At 35.0% G+C, this 23,912-nt stretch overlaps 1 protein-coding gene and 1 long non-coding RNA gene across 7 annotated transcripts in view; one reads left to right on the forward strand and one right to left on the reverse strand.

The window, feature by feature from the left end:
- LOC125778453 (uncharacterized) overlaps positions 1-9,087 on the forward strand; it is a 157,378-nt gene extending 148,291 nt beyond the window's left edge. Inside the window, exon 3 of the long non-coding RNA XR_007422723.1 lies at positions 8,173-9,087. This is a non-coding gene — a long non-coding RNA (uncharacterized LOC125778453). The remainder of the gene's footprint in view (positions 1-8,172) is intronic.
- The window catches only part of LOC105227269 (zwei Ig domain protein zig-8), a 446,139-nt gene that overhangs the window by 119,620 nt on the left and 302,607 nt on the right, over positions 1-23,912 (reverse strand). For 4 of the 6 annotated variants that reach the window (XM_049456152.1, XM_049456147.1, XM_049456148.1 and 1 more), the window contains one exon: positions 20,115-21,816. In XM_049456152.1, coding sequence (XP_049312109.1) covers positions 20,115-20,160 — 46 coding nt within the window. In that variant the 5' untranslated portion in view covers positions 20,161-21,816. The remainder of the gene's footprint in view (positions 1-20,114; positions 21,817-23,912) is intronic. The other 2 variants (XM_049456149.1, XM_049456151.1) reach the window with 2 other exon arrangements.

A 23,912-nucleotide genomic window follows, 5' to 3' on the forward strand; every position in this document is an offset into this window, starting at 1 on the left:
AAGAGACCGCATCATCTCTAACATGTTCATTCAAGTAATTTTGGTGGAAAATTTGGCTATGAAACGCGTTCTTGCTTGACTCGTCCCAAAAAGGTGAATCTTTTTCAAAAAGAGTACCGTAAACAGGACCAAATCGAAGTTAGTGATCTCAACTTTAATAGAGCAATTGAGAAAAATGTAGATCCAAAGGCATAGTACCGTGCCAGTGAGACAATAGGGTGCCCATAGTGTCAAGAATATTGCTGCCGCTAGCGCATAAATTGCGGAAGACCCAAATCAGTTTCTCACACGCACTTTCTCAATCGTTGGGCATTTCTATGATATCGTTGTGGCGAATTTTGTGAAGAGATCTTGGCTTATATCCTTACAAGATCAAATTGACGCAAGAACTAAAGCCGTTTAGCTACCAGAATCATCGTATGTTCGTGAATTGGGTTGAGCAATAACTTGAAAATGATCCGAATTTTTATCGAAAATGTCACAATCGATGTATTGAAAGTTCGGTGAACGTGTTATCTCATGAAATGGCCGAGTCAATTGGCCGTCTCGGTCGTGCGATTTGACGCCGTTAGACTATTTCCTGTGGGGCTACGTCAATGCTATATGCCAACAAGCCAGCGACGAATAATGAACTTCTGAACTTCTGAATAGTGAACGTGAAATTGCAACAATGTCGGCTTATTTATCCTTGAAAACCGTCGAAGGTTGAGTTCAGTTGATTGTACTTTCACCAGAACAAATAATTTCATTTTGTAGCGTTCTTATTGAAAAACCCGTTACCTGTAAAACTCAAGCTTTATTCGCATTTCTGATTATCTCGGTTTAAGCCTGGGAGCCTTTAAATTTGTCTGTACCCTAACTTTTCGTCTTACTGAAAATTGGTTTATCAATTATGGATATTAATAGTTAGATATTTGTTAGCAGAGGCTTTTTGGTATGAAATCTATTAATGTACAGGTATATAAACTTATCAGGCTTTTTTCACAAACTTTGAAGGTAAAAATAGAAATAGAAAGATTTTGGAAAAATAATTTAACTATATCGAATACTACTTTCTGAAATATAATGGTTAAAAAGATACCATGACGGTCATGCAACTAATGGCACTAAAGAAAGCTTTTGAAGTGTCTCTCCAATACTGGTGAAATCCTTGTTAAAAATTAAAATTGTTGATAGTTAACTCATTTTCTGACTGTATGCTTTAGTCAAAAGTTTTTTCATTATCATTTACTCATTGCATATTATTATGTAATCAATTTATAGATTTGTATCTGCAATATTTCCGTATAGATTACAATTTAGTTTGAAATTAATTTTTATAAAAAAAGCTATATGATTTATGATGTTTAGCCCTTACAATAAGGTTTTGAGTCTAAAATACAATTTATTTTAAGCTTAATTAAATGTTTGCTTTAAAGCCATTCAATAGTAAAAAAATTTAAAAACTAACGCATTAGTAACAATGTTCTTATGTCTCCAACACCTGGAATTAGCTGCCATTTGGCTTGTCAAAAAAATTTTAATCGCTTGTAACCTAAAGCAAAGCGAAAAGCGGTTGACATCACCTCAGCTGCCAAGCGCCGTTGCAATTTATGGCACACTTTTTCGGCCAAAATATCTGTTCATGGTTGCTGCCGACACTGATACGCAGTAGCACTGTGTGTGTTTGTGATGTTGCAAGATTAACGTTGTAATGGTTGTTTTTGGTTTCTTGTGAAAAAAATGTGACGAAAATTTCAAAGAGATAGCAAAAATGGTAAAAAAATAACTGAAAACTAACAGTTTTGTATATTCATACTATACATGGGTTCCCTCGCAGCACATTTTTTGGTTAGTTGGCTTGTGGAGCCGCCAACATGATTATACAACCTATCTTTTTCTTTGTGCGCTGTTTGGAACAAGAGTTTAAAAGCTGATTTATGTCTAAGGATAAAGACATAAGGGAAGTTGATTTATATCTAAGGATAAAACATAAGAAAAAATCGCTCTATAAAAAGCACTTTCACTCAAAAAAATCTTTATAAAGACATACATATGTACATGAATTGTCTAAATACGTATTTATACTCAGGTATGCCCTATGGGCTCTAGATTGGCAGGTTGCTGCAGTTTTATAGCTAGTTGCATTAAAATCTGTGACTGTCTGTCTGCCCGTCCGACCATTTGTCCGCCCGTCCGTACTTGTTATATATAGTAGGTTTAACTTCCTAATTTGGTTGCAGTATCAAAACTTATGAGTTGTCTCTAACCAAACTTTTTACGTTAATCAATCAAGTGATCATTGAATCTCATTCACTTATAACGATAAAGGAGTTCAAATACAACAAACCATTCAACAAAAAATTTCGTAGAGCACTGTGTAAAAGTATTGTGCAGAAAACCTAGTAGTAAGGTGGCGGTATACTTAGCTATCTTTGAAAATTAAATTTTATTGCAGCTGTTCTTAAGGGAAATTCTAAAAATAAAAGATATTATTTTTAAACAAATGAAGACGAAACAAAATAGGCATTTACAAATATTTCCTTCCCAATGGTCAACTATTTAATTTCTTGTAAAACAATCTAAAAATATATTTAGTAAAGCAGTAGATAGGACAAACAGTTAGTTGGATTGGGAAGGATAACTATCAATTCAGAAGCCTGCTAAGAAACAACTTCAGTAAAGAAAGTCTAACTTGGGCAATTTTTTGCATTTTGGAAATAATGATTCAAATAAAGAAACTAAAAGCTTTCGCAGTTGCATTTCCTATAACAATAGAGATCTTCATCTTCATATTGATCGGTCAGTTTGTACGTCAGCTGCATATATGCTACAATAAATTGAACTTTTGGCAAAATTGTTTTTTTTTTTATTCAACATAACTACATACATAGTTCCCTTTAAGGGTGATACATGGATTGTAGCGACCTTCCCACATTTCGACACCATTTTTATACTCTCGCAACAAAGCTAAAGATAGTATTATAGTTTTGTTCACATAACGGTTGTTTGTAAGTCCTAAAACTAAAAGAGTCAGATATAGGGTTATATTTACCAAAGTGATCAGGGTGACGAGTAGAGTTGAAATCCGGATGTCTGTCTGTCCGTCCGTCCGTGCAAGCTGTAACTTGAGTAAAAATTGAGATATCATGATGAAACTTGGAACACGTATTTCTTGGCTCCATAAGAAGGTTAAATTCGAAGATGGGCAAAATTGGCCTACTGCCACGCCCACAAAATGGCGGAAACCGAAAACCTATAAAGTGTCATAACTAAGCCATAAATAAAGATATTAAAGTAAAATTTGGCACAAAGGATCGCATTAGGGAGGGGCATATTTGGACGTAATTTCTTTGGAAAAGTGGGCGTGGCCCCGCCCCCTACTAAGTTTTTTGTACATATCTCGTAAACTACTATAGCTATGTCAACCAAACTCTGTAGAATCGTTTCCTTCAGGAATTTCCATATACAGTTCAAAAATGGAAGAAATCGGATAATAACCACGCCCACCTCCCATACAAAGGTTATGTTGAAAATCACTAAAAGTGCGTTAACCGACTAACAAAAAACGTCAGAAACACTTAATTTTACTGAAGAAATGACAGAAGGAAGGTGCACCCAGGCTTTTTTTTTTAAATTGAAAATGGGCGTGGCGTCGCCCACTTATGGACCAAAAACCATATCTCAGGAACTACTGGACCGATTTCAATGAAATTCTGTGTATAATATTTTCTTAACACCATAATGACATGTACGAAATATGGGTGAAATCGGTTCGCAACCACGCCTTCTTCCAATATAACGCTATTTTGAATTCCATCTGATGCCTTCTCTGTATAATATAGACATTAGGAACCAATGATGATAGCGGAATAAAACTTTACACAAATACGGTATTTGAGCTGAGGTATCCCTTGTGGAAAAATTGTCGTGATCGGACTATAACTTTTCAAGGTCCCTGATATCGAACACGAAGAACTCAGTGCCTAACCTAACCTAACCTAATTTTTCACCGAAAATATCGGTAAATCTCTCAGAATTTAATTCTAATTAATTTTACAGTAAAATAAAAAAATATGTAAATGACGGATAATGAAATCTCGATTATCACTTTATCATGCGAGAGTATAAAATGTTCGGTGACACTCGAACTTAGCTCTTCCTTACTTTTTGTATTACAATTTTATGTACCTTTGGGCTTGAGTTTTTCGACGATCACTTTTAGATATTCAAACATAGCAAATATAGATATAGAGATTGCGGTGGATGCGGAAGCAATTAGAAGCACAATTCAAGGATTTTTGCTATCGTTTTCACTGACTAGGGACAGGATGTATTTCCTTGATGAAACAGACTTTCTCAAATGCGGCCGTTTTTCGGTGATTTCGTTCTTCAGAGGGTCCAAAAACATTATATACTATTTGCTGTTCATGGTCCTTCCTTTTTCAAGGTAGTCAATAGAACTCAAACTCCCTGCAAATTGAAAAATACAGGTCTTGCCATTACCTTGCCAGCGAGTGTTGCGTTTTTTCACGCTGCGTCCCGATTTATTGTGTGCAATCCACGTGGATGATGGTCGATTGGGTTTTGGAGTGAAATGATGGGACTATGATCCATCCATTGTCACATATCGACGCAAAAGCTTGGGTTTATTATGATCCAAACACTTTCCGTTTCATCAACTCGCCGTTGTTTTTTGGTCAACGGTGAGCTCCCGGGGCACTCATTTTGCACAGAATATTTTCCTACTCAAATATTCGTAAATGGTATGATCTACACCTTCAGTTTATCTTCAAAGCGCCCGCTATCTCAAAAAACTTCACTTTATGGTTAGCCAAAATTATTTGTTGAACGTTTTTGATGTTTTCTTCGGTAACACCCTTTTTGAGCATCCACTACGTTTGCCGTATTCTTTGCTCATTTCACTTTATCTGAGCTTGAACCAATACTTGATAGTTGATTTTCCTAGGGCAGTGTCCGGAAACTCGTCATCAAGCCAAGTTTTTGCATCACTGTATTTTTTCCCTTCAAAGAGTAATATCTTATCAACATGAAATGTATTTTATCAATATTTCCTTATTTTCCTTTACTTTCAAACGATCCAATAATATGTTGAATACTTTATCTCTTCAAGATAGTAGATGGGCTTTATTTCGTGCGCTTTGCAATATATATAGGTGTCAAAATTTCGCTTTTGCGTTTTCCCAAGCTAAGGCTTTTAGATTTTAAAATCTTCTTGAAAATAAGATCCAATATCTTCCTGTAATATTCTTGGAGTTTCAGGTATGTTGATCTATTGCATTTTTCAAACTTCCAAAATGAATATGTGATCATATAGTAGCAGGTATTTTAGATAAAAGAGAGTCTTTCATTAGTACAGGAATTCGCTGAAGTTTTCATAAATATCTAGCCCTCCATTTGAAATAAAATCTTACTCTGCATACATACATTAGTATAAAGATATGAGCAAACTAAAAGCTTCTTTTACCTTTGACTGCTTGTGCTAAAAGCCAGCTATTATATTCTCATAATTGGACACAGATCGGCAGATATCAATATCGTATGTAAATAATATGTTTGTCAGTTTACTGAAATGCAGCTATGCAGAAGTTCAAAGGCCATTTTCAGCTAACAATTACACAATTTATGCTCCTAAGATCTTTGACCATTGAAAAATTGTCCCAATTACCGCTATTTGCAATTTGAATGAAGAACTCAAGCAGCAGCAATCATAATGATAATGCAACAGGTCCTAACAATACTAGCAATAACAAAGCCTAGAAGACCAAATACTTACATATAAATGTTGACAGATTTGAATGATGACAGTATTTTTTTCTATTTTCTCTTGCATCAATATTTCAAATGAGCATAAGCGGACAACAAAGCACTTCGTAGATGCAAATGCCGCTCGTTTTCCTATTCCCATTCGTCCTCATTACTGAAGCAATTTCGTTGACGTAGATAGTTGACCGGTCATGGTTGCTGGCCATTTGCTGATTTGCTTTAAGCCGGACGACGTAACCTCGTTTGCTTTGGCTAGCAAATAAGAAGGAACTGCAAAGTATCATTTCACATTATTACTTTTACTACTTTACTGAGTATTCCATTGGATGCTCGTAGCTGTAACAGATATACATACATATATACGTGGTATAGGTTTGTATTTGCGGCACTTGCTCGCCCACAATCTCATTACGTGCAACTTTCGCATTGTCGGCGTAAAGGTTTGGCATATTCATGTCTATATGCTCTAAAATATAATATTTTTAGCATTGATATAATGACATCTGTATAATTATCAGCGTGCGCATTACTATTGCCAGCATTATTATCGGTGCCACCAACTTATTCACAATAATGATTTTTATGCTCTGTGACATTAAATGTCATTATGCTGCCAAGCGCTATTTTTGCGCTTCACGGCTGTCCGCCACACTGACATTCCAATTATTCTTATCGCTGAATCGTCCGCTCGCTACGTTTTGAAACCGTGAACGTGCTGCCAGATCTGCTGCAACGGCAAATCACACTAATACTTAGACGCGCACCTCAGTACCTTTTGCTTCGTTGCACAATTTGTTAGCGTCAGTAGCTTTTCGCCATTATTCGCAGTTGTTCAGTGGTTTCGAATATGTCGTGAATTCGGTTTCTCAGCTTTGCTCTTCTTTTATTCTTTTATCTCCATTACCTGCATATTTTTGGCGCCATTCTGGCATTTTTTTGCTATCTTTGTAGTTGACGGTCCGTATTATGAACGAACACATAGTTGACGTTTTGTTAGAGTTGCAGAAATGCGCTGCATATCGCACAGCTTAATGTTGAAACAAAGACATTTTGTCCTTCTCTGCGTGCAACGTTTGAAACCGAACCGAAATGGTTGAGAAATTTTTATACAATTCATACTACCTTTTGTGGTTTTTATAAATAAAATGATGGATCATATATGCCATATACTATAATAGTAAGAAATTGCGGGTGTTAAAAAATCGAATTTACAAATATAAAATAATTTATTAATTTAAGTACTTAAATAAATGGTTTTAAGAGATTGTGCAAATAATGACTTGTCATGGATGTAGAAAGAGTTACTAAGAATCTAGAAATATAATTTGCCAAAGAACTAGCAGCAATATCGTAAAAAAATACAAGGAGGGTTACAAGGTAAACAGGACTTTCTGAACCCAGCGCCACATGATGGTTAGAATCTGCTATCTTTATCTATTGTCCAGCGAGAATTTCATGACATTTCATTGACTGGAAGTGAAGTTATTGCGTTTTAAGTGTCAATATGTTTGTGTTATTGCTCAGAATCCAACTTTCGATTCGACACTTATGACCGATTATTTGACCAAAAATCACATTTTAACCATTAACAACTCCCCGTATTCACCTGATATGGCACCGTGCGACTTCTTCCTTTTCGGAAAAATGCATTTGCCCATGAAAGGAAAGCGTTATGCAGACGTAGAGGCTATTCAAAAGGCTTGCACCGGCATACTGGCGGCCATACCGGCCAACGAGCTAAAACACTCGTTCGACATGCTTTTGGACCGTGCAAAAAGCTGTATTGAAGCAGAGGGAGACTATTTTGAATTAAATAAATTGATTTTGTCGAAAAAACCATTTGTATTGTTTTTTTTTTTTGTTTTTTTTTGTTCTGAAAAGTCCTGTTTACTTTGGAACAATCCTTGTACAATGTAAAATAAAATAAAATTTAATTTGGTTTTAGTTTTAAACTACAATACCCCTTACGATTGTAAAATTGCAGTGGTTACCTCCTAGCAGTACTAGAAGCCGGGATTCCATACTTTACGGGTTTATGAATTGCTATGAAATTCGTAAGCGACAGGTACAAAATTAAATTAATTTTTTCCCTAAACCTTTTCCTTTCGATAGGGCCCCCGAATTATCGATAACACCCCTTCTAGTCGTTTAAGATTTTTTAAGGGGTAGCATGGATTTACGGGTTTTAATAAATCGATTTTAGTTTAAGTCTTATTAAATTCTAGCATATTGTCCTAAATTTTCAACTTGATCCGAGTAATTTTTCCCAACAATTTTGGGAATTTCTTTACCAATATTGTATGTTTGTAACAATAAAACATTCTAATAAAATATTTAATGTTTTATATGAGATAAAATTGTTGAAAAAATGCTGTTTTTGATATTTTTTTTTATAATCTATTCCAGGTAACTCGCAGGCTTTGACGCTGATTGACTCCATCTACACATTCGTGGCACAGTATAAAGTCGAATATACCGTAATGTTGACAAACAAGAGCACCATTAATTTTACTAAAATTGGATGTCATTGGCGAGGAAACACAATCTTGAAAGTGATTTGGACAAGCTTTCCACACATGCGCTCACAAGGTTCGATTATACACTTAAAACACACTTTCCGGCTTTGACAGATAAGAAGCTTCGTTCGACGTATCGCCATCTCATGCCCGGAACCACTATCTCTTCACGCTCACTCAACGCTGGTTGCCGACAAATATTACACGCAATCAAAGCGCATATGGAGAAGCTGTGCGTCATTATTCATTACAAATGAAAAAGTCTATATATAATTGTATTTAATACTTTTTTCTTAAATAAAAAATAAAGGGTAAAAAAAGATAATGAAAACAGTCGAAAGACACTCAAGAATATACTAAACATAATAAGAAAAATTAACTCTTACTGTAGAAATCATGTATTTTTTTAGGAAATTCCAATATTTGGATATTAGTCAAATAAAGATTATTAAATAAAAAAATTTATATTTTTATTTTCTTTTATTTTATTTACGTAGAATCATTACTTTCTTCTAATTTACCAAAAGTCCTCGCAAATCTCATTAATTTGACACCAAAATCATCAAAATCGGTTAAAGTTTGCCGAAACTATGAAAAAAGCGCATTTTTCTTTCTTTCTTCCAAATTTCCAAAACTCGAATTCAGTCCCGTCAATTTGACACCTAAATCATTAAAATCGGTTAAGAATTGCCAAAATTACGAAAAAATCGCCATTTTCTTCATATTTTCCCAATTTTCCAAAACTCTTCTCAAATTACTTTAATTTGACACCAAAATCAATAAAATCAGGTAAGAATTGCCGAAATTACGAAAAATCGAAATTTTTTTTAAATTACTTCCACTTTTCTAAAACTCCTTTAAAATCCCTTTAGTTTGACACCAAAATCATTAAAATCGGCTAAGATTTGCCGAAATTACGAAAAAATTACAATCTGGTCACCCACAGCCACACGGCGGCGCAAACAAAAAATTGCATTTCCCAAATCGCCAATTTGCACCAGGCACCCAGAAGTGCCCAGTAGGTAGCTGCCGCAAAAAAAAATTTTTTCTGTAGCCTACCTCAAAGGCGCAGTATGAACTGCGCTACCGGCATATGCAGGACAACCGGAACTGAAGGCTGATGCCACATTTACGTGAATAACTTCCATAATTCAGCACCGATATTGATCATACATGCACCAAATGAAAGGGCAAGCGTGCAGCTACACGATCAAATACAAACAAACATTAACAAATTACAATAAGAAGACATTTTTTCAGGAATATGCGAGCAAGCAACACTGCGATGAGAAACTCGAATTTTGTATTTATAAAACAAGATGAAACAATCTTTGTGCTACTAATAGATTGAGATACTTTTATATGTATAGTCTGCAAAATAGCATCATTTCAAATTCACTACATTCCGCTGTATTGGTATTTTTAGAAGCGCTTCTTTCGCACTAAATTGCAATGTTTGCGTACAAGATGAAATAAAGTGCGCTATAAATTTATATTCTCAAAGCGATTACCTTTCGTTTGCCACCAAAATCATTGAACTCGGTTCAGTTTTGCCAAAGTTATAGCGGATATGCATAATCGATCGTATATTCTGCTTTGTTACTGCATTATCCACCATTTCCTGTAGTTGCGTTAACGCTATAACTTTGCTAAAACACAGCCGATTTCAATGATTTTGGTGGCAAATGAAAGGTGACTGCTTCTAGAAAACATAAGTACTATGCACTTACTTTCATCTATTACCTAAGCATGGCAATTCAGCCAGAAAGAAGCTATTCAAAAATATGCATTATTTAAGAATGTGTTGAAGTTGAAATGTTGCCGTTAACAGAATATATTTATGAAGCGTAATTCTAGTGAGTGATATCGCGAAGATCCTTTCATCTTACTTTATTAATATGAAGTTTTCAGTTTTTTATCATAGTGTTGCTTCGACACATTTTCTTAAAAACATATCTTCTATTTGTAGTTTGTTATCACTCCTTAATATTTGATCGTGTAGCTGCACGCTTGTCCTTTCATTTGGTGCCTGTATGATCAATATCGGTGCTGAATTAGGAAAGTTATTCACGTAAACGTGGCATCAGCCTTCAGTTCCGGTTGTCCTGCATATGCCGGTAACGCAGCCCATACTGCTGCGCCTTGGAGGTAGGCTACAGAAAAAAAAATTTTTGCGGCAGCTACCTACTGGGCGCTTCTGGGTGCCTGGTGCAAATTGGCGATTTGGGAAATGCAATTTTTTGTTTGCGCCGCCGTGTGGCTGTGGGTGACCAGATTGTAATTTTTTCGTAATTTCGGCAAATCTTAGCCGATTTTAATGATTTTGGTGTCAAACTAAAGGGATTTTAAAGGAGTTTTAGAAAAGTGGAAGTAATTTAAAAAAATTCCGATTTTTCGTAAATTCGGCAATTCTTAACTGATCTTGATGATTTTGATATCAAATTGACGGGACTGCAGAGGAGCTTTGTAAAAAATGGAGAAAATAGAGATTCTTCGTAATTTCGTCTAATCTTAACCGATTTTGATGATTTTGGTGTCAACCTAAAGGGATTTTAAAGGAGTTTCGAAAAAATGAAAAAAATTGCGATTTTCTCATAACTTCGGTAAATCTTAACCGATTTTGATGATTTTGACATCAAATTGACGGGATTGAAAAGAAGCTTTGGAAAAAATGGAGAAAATAGAGATTCGTCGTAATTTCGGCAATTCTTACCTGATTTTATTGATTTTGGTGTCAAATTAAAGTAATTTGAGAAGAGTTTTGGAAAATTGGAAAATATGAAGAAAATGGCGATTTTTTCATAATTTTGGCAATTCTTAACCGATTTTAATGATTTTGGTGTCAAATTGACGGGACTGAATTCGAGCTTTGGAATTTTGGAAGAAAGAAAGAAAAATGCGCTTTTTCATAGTTTCGGCAAACTTTAACCGATTTTGATGATTTTGGTGTCAAATTAAAGAGATTTGCGAGGACTTTTGGTAAATTAGAAGAAAGTAATGATTCTACGTAAATAAAATAAAAGAAAATAAAAATAATTTTTTTTATTTAATAATCTTTATTTGACTAATATCCAAATATTGGAATTTACTAAAAAAAAGTACATGATTTCTTCAGTAAGAATTAATTTTTTTATTATGTTTAGTATACTCGTATACTTGAGTATCTTTCGACTGTTTTCATTATCTTTTTTTACCTTTTATTTTTTTATATTTTATTTTAGAAAAGCGTATTAAATACAACTAAATATAGAGTTTTTCATTTGTAATGAATAATGACGCACAGCTTCTCCATATGCGCTTTTATTGCGTGTAATATTTGTCGGCAACTAGCGTGCGGCATATAAGCGAGTGTGAAGAGTTAGTGGTTCTAGGCATGGGATGACGATACGTCAAACGGAGATTCTTATCTGTCAAAGCCGGAAAATGGGTTTTACGCGTGCTGTATAATGAAACCTTGTGAGCGCATGTGTGGAAAGCTTGTCCAAATTACTTTTACGATTGTGTTCCCTCGCAACTGATATCCAATTTTAGTAAAATTCATAAAGCTCTCATTTCTCAACATTACGGTATTCTCGACTTCATACTGTGCCACGAATGTGTAGATGGAGTCAATCAGCGTCAAGGCCTGCGAAGTTACCTGGAATATGTTATAAAAAAATATTACAAAAACAGCATTTTTTCAACAATTATTTCTCATATCAAACATTAAATATTTTAGTATTCCAATGATTTATTGTTACAAATATACACTATGTAGTAGCAATGAAATTCTCAAAATTTTATAAAAGAGTACTCGGATCAAGTTGAAAATTTAGGACAATATTCTAGAATTTAATAAGACATAATCTAAAATCGATTTATTGAAACCCGTAAATCCATGCTACCCCTTAAAAAATCTTAAACGACTAGAAGGTGTGTTATCCGTAGTTTGGGGTCCCTATCAAAAGAAAAAGGTTTACGGAAAAGATCAATTTAAATTTGTACCTGTCTCTTACGAATTTCATAGCAATTCATAAAAAAGCCCGTAAAGTATGAAATCGCGGCTTCTGGTTCTGCTAGGAGGTAACCACTGCAATTTTACAATCGTAAGGGGTATTCTAGTCTAAAAGTAAAAAAAATCAACTTTATTTTACTCTGTATTTTCAGAGTTTAACTATTCAAGAGTATTCTTGTAGAAATGTAGATTATTCAAAACTCAAATTATTTTCAGAAGTTTTGCTGAAAATTTACAATTAACTGTGAATGAAATATAAGTATATTTAATATTTTTAAAGGCCTACGTTTAGTTATACGTTGTATTAGTGTTGCCAGCTTTTTAGAAATATATGTATGTATATTGTATATTTCTATTGCACATAGGAAATTATTAAAATTTTAATAACTGGTGAAAAAAGCTGTTTTTGGTTTTTTACCTATAAATTTTACCTATAAATTTTACATAGTTGCCATATAACTGCAAAAAAAAGTTTTGGAAAAATAATATTAAAAAAAAACATTGTCTGGAACATGAGTACAAAGCAAAAGGTTATGATTTTCTCGAATTTGGCCACACTACGATTTTATAGCGTGGCCACCATTTCTTTAAGAAAAGTTTTAATATAAATTGTATTATGTTATGTTAAGTTTGGGACAAAATTTTAGCAAATATTGTAGATATCCTAAGAAAGCTGTAATATGAAGCTTTAAGAAAAATTATTTTTTATTGAATTACCATATAACAATAATTAAATTATTATTAAAGTTTTTTGTTAATATAAAATAATTTAAAAAAAAATGTATTAAATATATTCATATAAAATTGAATAAATATCATTTTTAAAGCTTTTTATTAAACTGTAGACTTGACATCCGATTAAAAATTAAAATAAATATATTTTCTACTTAAAAAACTAAATTCTTCAGTAATATCAATAAAAAACGTTAAATACTTTTAAGATGTTTACTAAATTCTAGGGTTGCTATCGGAATTAAAAACCAAAAATACGACAATTTGTAAAAACAATAAAATTTTCGGAGTTTAAATAAACAGTATTTGATATTTCAATATTTTTTATGTTATTTTGATTTTCTGTAAAATTTTATTGAATATATCTCGAAATTTTATCTATCCTAAGAACGGTAAATGTTATAAGATAACTAAAACTCTCTAAACCCATGTAACCCAACCTAGTACTGTAAGCATATATCCCGTACTGATACTCTCTTTCTCTTACAACAGTTATACATATGCATATCCAAGTTAGCACATATACAAAATATACAGACAATTTTGTAAGTAAAATCTAATTCAGCAATACTTTGCATTGCTCAAGTAAAATTAAATCATATAAAATTAATTTCCAAAAATTGCAATAACAAAAACACATTTCGTCGGCACTATAACAAGCGGAAACCGAAGCGGAAACCGTGCCGCCGCAATGTGAGCCGTTTCACAACCAAACTGAGGTTCGCACTGGTTTTAGCTTACGTTATGATTATTTGATGTATAGAAATAAGTTCTAGCTAGTAAGAACTCGTACATATGTAAGTTTTTAGTAAGTAAGCAAAATTTGATTATAAAAACTAAGTAAATTTGTTGAATAAAGGGAGTTCAATTTTTGCCAGCAGCAAAGGCGCGTGTTGATATTATTGGTGGGCAGCATTAACTTCCATATACCGCATAATCGTTTTGAAATTTCAGTTGGTTTTATTCAAATGATGCTCTTAAGGAACCAGAATTTAAGAATAAGATCAAGAGTTGGGCTTATGTAATTTTGTTTATCCTAAACAGATATCGGAGAATCACTACCTTTTCGATATGAGAAAGCTATTACGACAACCAAAGCTGGCTGAACAAGTTTGGACTTTTATCATGTACCTCGTACAAAATTTATGACGGCATATATATTTTTTAGAGACACAAACACTATTCTTCGAAAAGTCATCTATATAATAGGCTTTTGCCGAAAATTTTGAAAAACTCTAACGCATGATATTAAAATAATTTAAAATATAAGCTACTTATTTATTTTTTAAAGCAGTATTTACGATTTCCACAATTAATCCCCTAAAAATGTGATGTCATGTGCGCTACAATTTAAAGTTCACTACAGAAATGAAAAAAAAATCCACTTATATAATCTATCAAGTGCACTTAAGCCGTGATTATTTTAACGCATAACACCGTAATTACAAAAAAAACTAATTAAGTACATTTTCACTTCAAATGGTCGTTAATGTAAAAATAATTCACACAATTTTAACTGTTGCGTCAACTGAATTGCTTACGCTTTCTATTAACGGTATATGTGCGTGGCATGAATATTATAATTAAATGCGAAAATACGCTTTATTAACAACCAGATTTCAAAAGAGCGTTAATTGCGATCTATTCAACGTGTATAATGCGCAAGCATGAATGTAAATGAGAGCGCGCCTACATGTATGCTTATGTAAATGCATTTATTTAATCACACGCTGAATAACTTTGGAATGATCTTTTCTGCATCCAAGAGTGGGTGTGTGTGTGTGCATGTACTTAACCGTAAGTACTCATTATTAGCGACAATCTACACGCCATTATAATGATGTAATTAAAAATTTTAAGCGCAGCGAAAAGGCTGTTATTGCTGCTGGTAATGGCGCCTAACAGTATGCAATTAAAATTCATGTATATGCAACCCGTGGATAATGCAACCGCAGGGACAGTGTGGCAATGACTTGGCATATCATTGACAGTGTTTTCAACTACAGTTGTTACTATTAGTTGCGTACTAAAAACTTTTTCACAGCAAAATACTCGTAACTGTAGTTGCAATGCGACAACGCGTGTGTGGCTGTGTGTATGTAGGTGTGTGCAGTTGCCAGAGTCAGCTGCTGGAAATTGCCGCCTGCAATGTTCAATTTGCTCCAACAATTGCCTGACCGCAAATGGAAAATGAGGGACTGCAAATATACGAGAGAAATTGCAAGAAGCAATGGGAGAGAATGAAAGAATTGACACAAAAAAAAGACAATGCCGAAAGCAAAGCAGCAAATTGCGGTAGTGGCAACATGAGTTGCCATCCATGCAGTCAAAAGCTGTCGAAACAGTGCCGTCTACACAAGAAACCGCAAGAACAGTAGGTACACACAAGCAAACACACACACATTCAGTCTTGCCAACGCTCACTATGCATAAATCCTGTAAACAATTTCGTCGGCAAATTCAAAGCTTCCTTGTGTGTATGTGTGCTGTTGTAGTTCAGCTGCTGTAGCAGTGGGTGCTTCAAGTTGTTCTGTAGCATCCACAAAAGCGTTGCACCAACACCCGCTGCCAGCACCAGGAACCGTCACTTGCCGCTCCCATAGCTATGTGGCATTTGCCGCCTCAGCTGGATGCATTTGCTGCGCTTGTGGTTCTTGCAGTGAATAAATTTCGTGACTTGCAAGTCTTGCAAATATTCTATGCGCGGGCATCCAAGTATATATGTATGAGCTTTTCTCGGCTTGGTTGCGTTTATGCGAGTCTGGCAGTGTAGCATGGCGCGGGCTTTAACGAATTTACAAAGTTTATTTGTCGATTTTTGCCACAGTGGCATCTATGCACTCGCTGCTTTGTGAAAACTTGTAAAAAAGCAAAGTATGTATAATTTGCACAATTTAGTATGTATGCATGCCCTGCGGGGAAAGAATACATTTTTTTTTATTTTGGTAGATTAAAATCCAGATTAAGATTGAAATTATTTTCGAACTCTTTGATGTTAACTAACTCTTTTTACAATTGCACCAAAAATTTCTAGAATTTTCGTGGTTTTTTCTGTGATTGTTCAGCAAATCTGGGACCGTTTTATCGTAAAACTCATCAAACCATTGCTTTAGATAAAGAATAAACTACGAAATCATAGATGGCATAAACTGATCGAAATTCCAAACTGAATTTCTCATCTTTGCAGCTCTTAAGTATTTCATTACAGATATTTCCTATAGGCCACACACAAACTTAGGTACTTACGTACTTGTAAGCACATGCCCTCCAAATAAGTTAAGCAAAAAGCGCCAAAGAACCGCGGAATTTAGAAAACTTTTATTCTCTGCGAGTAAACGTCAACGCGGCAAAGAACTGTATTAATTTGCCGTAATTTTGTGTGGTTTCTTCTCCTTTTTGGGCTAAACCAAAGTGGCGTACTTGTACTATATATATGTATTATGGCAACATTAAGTTGTTGCATTTGTAGTAGTTTACTGGAATTTCCTCTGTCTAATACCCAAAAAGATTGAGTGCAGCTTTGTTTGCTGGCAGACTTCGCTTGCTTCTGTAACTTTCTTACACATTTTTGGCGCAATGCTTTGTGGCAAAATAATTGATTTTCAAGAGGAAAAGTTTGTCCTACTTCGCAAGCAGTTTATTTATTGTTATTTTACTGTTTTCGAAGAAAAATGCTTCTCCTTCAAATTCAATAAATAAATTTTTATTGGTGCTGCATGTTTTGCATCTAAAATATAGAAATTGTTTTCTTTGTGAATCAAAAATAAATTATCAAAAGAATATTTAAAAAGTCTCTACTCTTACTTAAATATTTTGAGTGTGGCACTTGAATTCAATTATATTAAATAAAAGTGGTTTAAATTTTGGTATACAATAATTTTCATTAATTAGAAAGTTATTTACTGCGCTCATGTTTTTGTCCTACTCGTTAAATGCGCTCGTATAGCTAAAAAGAAGTAAGACATTTGGAAGGAAAGAAGATATAACTCATTTAGCAGTGAGAAACTCTTGGAATTTCTAGTAATTACAAACTGCTTCGATGCGATATTTAGTTTATCTTAATACGTTTTCAGAGTGGCAAGACTTCTGCGCCTTATTTTCGAATGAGATATATGAACCAACCAACAAATATCGGCAAGTGCTGCTGAAGACCGCAATTTGTCGATTCCAAGCCATTCTCAAGAATTGGGACTGCATTTGCTGATTTTGCCTTGGAACAATTTGAAAACGATAACGATTTTTTTAACAAAATAATCGTTTCCAATGAGGCTAAACAAAACTGCCGATTGGTGCGAAGGAAGTTCATAAAGTATCCAACTATTACATTCACCTTAATTGACAGCTTGATGTGGTTTTTGGAGTGGTGAAATCATCGGTCGGTACTTCTTTCGAAATGAAGCTGATGACACAGATACTCTCAATGGAGAGCGGTATTGATCGTTGAAAACCAACGTTTCATGACCGCAATCGGAAGAGATTGATATTGATAACATTTAGTTAAAAAAAACTGGTCTACGTGCCACACATCATGTACATGCAATAACCACATCATTGCGAGAAAAGTTTTGTGATTCGAATATTTCAAGAAGTTGTGACATTAAGTGGAATTCAAAAAGTTGTGTTTTAACATACTTAGACCACATTTTTGGGGGTTACTTGAAGTCATTGGTCTTTAGCAACAAACCAGACCCTTTTCAAGCTTTGGAAGTCAATATTTTATGTGCTATTCATGACATACAAGTTGATTGAAAATTGGTTTAATCAAATTCATTCCTGCAAAAGACGTATCAATCATACTTTACAATAAATAAAAAATAGTTTAATTTCCTTAATAATAAGTGTGATTTTGTTTAAAAGAAATCATAATATTCTTATTGGAAAACCTATTATATTCATCAGATCTTGTCAATCCTGCAATAACAAGCATAGGACCAAGCCGGGCATTTACACATATATATTATAGTAAGACGCAGATGACACCACAATTGAGAGAAAATGAGACTATATTATTCTTTAACGTTTCGCAAAAGTATGTTAAAATACTGTTCCCTGCAGCAAAAAGTATACATAATTTTTTGTATTCTATGAACAATTTAAGCTGATAGTTATCTTAACGCGCAAATTAAAATAAAAATTTTGAGAAAATACTATTTATTTTTAAGATTAGTCTTCCTTTAAAGTGATATACATGTTTAACCCAGTGATTCTCTATCTTATTTAATAAGACCATTGTATTTTACGTTTCCTTCAAAGCAGAACTCCGTGGTAACGATAACCTCCTCATTCGTATATGTTCGTTGTGTTCTAAACGAATGCTTCGGATTGCGCTAGAATAGCGTAACTATCCCAAGTAAGCAGAGGGACAAGTTAGTCATTTGTGACTTAGTTTTGAAAGTAAAATTTATCAAATCCGTATCAAATGGATAATACGAAACGTGTATATGGAAGCAATGATGACGGTTACATTGATAGCGACGGGTTTATACAAATCGGAAAGCGTTCAAAATGCTTCATTATAGATGATAGTGGAGAAGAAAATAAAGTGTGCGAATCATGTGTCTCATGAGATTGGCAGAATGACAAAATCACATAGAAAATTTGGGCTTATTCTGAAACTCCTGGCATAAAAGAGTCTATTTCAAGTAATTTAAGTGAGGACCCAGGAATATTAGAAATATTTTCTATTATATTTGATGAACAATATTGGGAACTACTTGTTACCGAAACATATCGCTTTGCACGTCAGACAATGCAAGACGAGGGAAAGAAACGGAAAATAGATGACACAGGACAGTCTGTTACACTGGATGAAGTGAAGGCTTACTTCGCATTGAGCATTTTGATGGCTCAAGTAAAAAAATCAAGAGATCAGTAATAGAGACACCAATCTTTGCGAAAGTAATGCCTTTTAAAAGATTTCGACAAGTTTTGCGATTTTTACATTTTAGCAATAATGAAACTACTGACAATAATGACAAACTTTGACAGATAAGACCTATCATTAACCTCTGGAAAAATTGAAAAAAAAATTAGCATATAAACGATTCAATCCATTAAAAAGAGCGAGATTTGGGTTAAAAATCTACAAGTTATGCGAGGCTCGGTTGACCGACACATGTACATTGTGACAAAAAAGTAAAAGGAAATTGTAATCGGTAAATGATATTCCAAAAAAATGAGTTTGTTAAGTTGGTAGGACTGTCCTTAAATAAAAGTATAAGCACGATCTCTAGACCAGTTTGCTTACAGCAGCTGCTTAAGTCAGCCCACCTCATTATTGCGTTGCGACTTTTTAATGGATAAAAATATGAAACAAAGAATTTGTCTCAAATTTTGTATTTCTAAATTTCGTGTGCGAAACCATTGTGAATGTTGGAAAAAGCTTACGGTGATTCAAAAACATAAACCTACCAGCGGTAAAAAACCGTCAAAGCCCTCTTCAACTGATGAAAATATTAAAAAATTGAAGGATATGGTGCTTAAAAATCGTAGGGCAAGCGTTAGAGAAACATCTCTCGCGAGTCCATTTGGATGATTATGGTGTATATTTTAGGTGTGAAATGCATTCTTGCTCGACTCGTCCTGATAAAGCTGAATTGTTTTCAAAAAGAATACCGTAAACAGATCTCTTTGAGCATGCTTGATCGTGCAAATTACACAATCATGGAGAGGATTATAACTGCCGATGAAACATAAGTCTATGAATTCGACATGAAAACCTTAATCGTTAATATCTTTTATACGGTTAGGTTTAAGAAAAATTTTCTACGAAATCTATGAACTGAGATATTTTTTTTAAGTATTTACAAGCAAGATTTAAATTTCTCTTTCTGTTTTGTCTTTCTGATGATGAGAAAAAAGATAAAACTGGAAGGCGGCTACCTTTCTGTTACAAATAGGAGCTTATGCATTGAGAGACTCTCTTAAAAGTGTTTGAGAACCAGTATTAAAGTTTGTTATTAAGCTATTTGAAATATTCCCTATTATAAAAATATTTTGTTAGCAAATTATTGCTATATTAATAACTGTAACGCATACTTATAACCAACAACATTTAAAACAAACAAAATTTTTATTTTTGTTTGAAAAAGGCGCATTCAACTCACCTGCATACAGCAGCAACGCCAACAGTATCTGCACCCAATGTGTCATTTTGTTATTGTTTCTTGATGGATTTGCGTTCAAGCGATGATTTTGTCGTCGATGTTGCAATAATAAATTGTTAAATGGCTGACAATTCACTCGGCCGTTTGTTTATATTTAATTATGTCCTGTGTTATTACTATGAATTATTGTACGTTTTATCGATATGTTGTGTTTGTTACGGAAGTAAAAAGTTGCTAAAGGACTACAGCACGCTTTGTTGTTGTTAGTATTGTTCCTTGCATCGGTAAATTGCGTGTATAAAAACCTAATTAATGCAACGAGTTAAATACACAAAGTGAGTGCAAATTCAATTAAGTGCTGTACTTAAATTTTGCGCAAATTTATCGATAACGCTCACATGTATTATATGGAGGTACGTAAAAACATTACAAATGCAGACATTTAAATTCGCTCGAAATTCATAACTGCGCTTTCCGCGTTCGTACCATCAAATGGCATATGAAGCCCGTAAAGTAAAAATAAGTGCGAAAAAATATGCACTAAAAACGCCACGAATTTCCGGTGCACTCTCCTACACATACAAATGCAAGTGAGCATTAATAAATACCGCTAGTAATCACTTTAACCGTTAACAGCGACGTTGTGCAGGCAGACGCGGCAGCAGTTGGAGTCACGCGGCGTTCAGATTTGCTACGTGCTGATTATAATTGCGACTGTTGTTATTGCTATTGTTATTATTATGACTGGAAATATTGGTGGCTTGTGTAAAATCAAGTTTAGTTTTGTTGTTGCATTTATAATTTTTAACACGTTAATAAAACTGTTGGCCGACACTGCGGCGAAAATTTTATTTTTAAATCTATATCATCCTTTCGCCTCTTATTAAAGCAACAAAAAGTAAGAAAAAGCAAATAAATGAAATCACAACAAAATCACGATCGCTTCCGTTTCCGCCTTTCACTTACGCTTCCGACGTTTTTCACTCAAAAAACGTTGCCGCGTGTCTGCTATTGGCCTGCGTTGCTTATTTTTGTACACTTTTTCTTACGGAATACCGTTATTTTGCGGAAAAACATGCTTGCATTATTTATCAATCTTTCAGCACAAAAACAGGAACGTGGCTGCTACATGGATGCCAGCGTCGTTGTGCCCCTGTAAATTTACTTCCGTTGTATTCTGTTTTGTTTTTGTTTCGGTTCTGCCTTTAGGCTTTTACATTATTTTTGTTGTATTTTAAAATTACCCGTCGGCTGTTGCCTGTTTTACGCCTCCAGCTTGTCGCTCAGCTGGAATCACGCGCCTTTTTAATTGGTTTCACTTTACAGTATTATTATGGCACGTGATGTCGTTGCTCTTATCTCTTAACGGTTATCCTTTTGTTGCCGTCGATTTGCGTTGAATCGCTGCGCGCGACGGCTCACATGTCAACGGCGCTCAGCCCGTCAGCGTCAACTACGACTTGCGCTTGTTGTGCACTGTTCATCGCATTTTCATTTAATGCTGACACACACACACTCTCATTTTCGATGTCTTAAACTCGTCTCTTTCACTTCCTTTTCATTAAGTCGGCATCGTTATTGCTTTAGTAATATTTGTAGTTGTTAACGTTGTTGTTATTGCGCTTGTTGATAGGTGTTCTTGAGTGGCAATTATTTGGAATTGTACGGCTGGTATTTATTTTGCACGCCCACCTTTTGCCACCTGCAAGTGGAGAAAAGAAAATCGTGAGTAAAAATGCAAATACCTTATTAATGCTGTGTGTAAAATGAGTGCCATGCTATTAAATGACACGAAAAATTCTGGATTCAAGTACGAAACTGTCAACGTGTCGGTGCAAGGTAATTGGAGGCAGCGAGTATATTAATTTTCTGAAGTATTTGAAGTATTTAATCGCTGACGGAGTGTGAGAATGCGAGAGAGTGAAAGTACTTCTCATTGCGCTCTAACAACGAGCTTGCTGTGAGGGAAGCTTTTGCTGAATTTAATAAGGTCTTTCAATATTTAATTAAACAACTTAGAAAATTATAATTAACACGAGTTAAATTCGCTCATGTTAATGGCATAACTAAGCGGGAAGTAGTTAAATCGAATATAAGAATTTAATTTAGAGGTCACTACGACTGGCCATAACCATTTACATAAGTATAAAGGAAAACCATTGAGTCCCATACAATAGTTGGAATAATATAACCGCAATGAACTCAAATTCTTACCCGTTAAACTACTAGAAATTAGGCAGCACTGCACACAGTTTTTTAGGGAATTTCTCCTGCGCCCATGTAATCCCACAATAACAACGGCTGTTAAAGCATTTCTCGACCTTCACCGACGGCCAATCATTTTATAATCTTTGGGGAAAAAAGATGCCTTATCTCGTTAAAAATTACGTGCTTTACATAACCACTATCTTTCTCCTATAAAATTTTGTCCGATAAATAATAAGATATAGAATTTAAGTTAACTGTTAAATTTGGTGAAAGCATCTCGCCATACAACCATTTTTTCCAATGGTTGAGCTTATATAGCAGCTACATATATGATGTTGAGGCCGATATCGGGTGTTCTGAAAAATGAGCAGTTTCTTGGAGAGAAAAGATGGGAAAAGATCCATATCTCAAAAACTGAGGGACTAGTCCGCATATATACAGACCGATGGTCACTTGGACGGAGTGTTCAAAGTGGGTACCTGCTGGTGACAGCCTTACCCTAGCTCAGCGGACTTACAGTACCTATTAGCAATGTGGAATGGATGCACTAAATAAATAACTAACTAAACACCTCGGTAGGGTCCGAGGGCCGTCCAGAACCTCTGCCATATTTTGGGTCCTGCACCCGGTTGCAATGAAACTCCACTTTCAACTAACAAAGTGCATTCGGATTTTAATCACCTATCGAGGGGTCAGTCCGCAGAAGCATGCAGGTATTAGAACTAAGTCTCCGACAAGACCTCGTTGCCGAAACTAATACAAGTTCAGCTTCCCTACTGCTCTGGACTGGTGATCAAGGGTTGGTCCCCAAACACAAATCACATAAACACACCACTCTTACAAAAACTAACCGTAATTCCCAGTTAAATGCTTTGGCCGCCTAAACAAGTCACGCGCAAACGACCCTAACTGCTCGGCATTTCGACTAGTAGAGGTCATACCACTGACATCTTAACGTCCATCGGTCCAGCTAATCTCCATACCACAAATATCCCTAATGTCCGAGTGCATCGGATATTCTGCAATTGTATGCACCTTTTCCACTACGCCCGCTTCCCAAAAAGAACCCGACCTATCAGATAGGTCGCTCTGATGCAGAAATGCATTACGAGGTCAATCTCTCATTGGCAGAAAACCCAGACTCATAGAAAATCTAAAGTTTCGGTTACCCTCAAAAAAACTAACGTCTCGAATGTATTCATACGTCACTCGGCCGTTAGGACCAACGGTTTGCCGCCTACGCCTGACTCTATCCTATAGAAGCCTCCTGCTCCCTAGATATCCCTCTCTCTCGACATCATCATCAGAAATATTTCGCAGCAATGATACATAACAGAATCTTCATAGCATCCGTTGAGACGCTGCGACATATAGACAAACAAGCAAGCATCATACAACGCTGATTCGACGGGAGTTTTGGGACCCCAAGACTGTCGTAACTGCTTCCCACCATAAAGCGGCTCCATAAGTGGTATAGGTCACAAACAAGCTACGATATATGGTGCATGACGTCCGAGATCCGAATCATCCCCAAAATGCGTCGTATTTTACCCACGGTTGCCTGCAGTCCCTTTTTCACATTCGCCTTTA

This window comes from Bactrocera dorsalis, chromosome 4 (assembly GCF_023373825.1).
Source record: "Bactrocera dorsalis isolate Fly_Bdor chromosome 4, ASM2337382v1, whole genome shotgun sequence".
NCBI classification, from domain to species: Eukaryota; Metazoa; Arthropoda; class Insecta; order Diptera; family Tephritidae; genus Bactrocera; species Bactrocera dorsalis.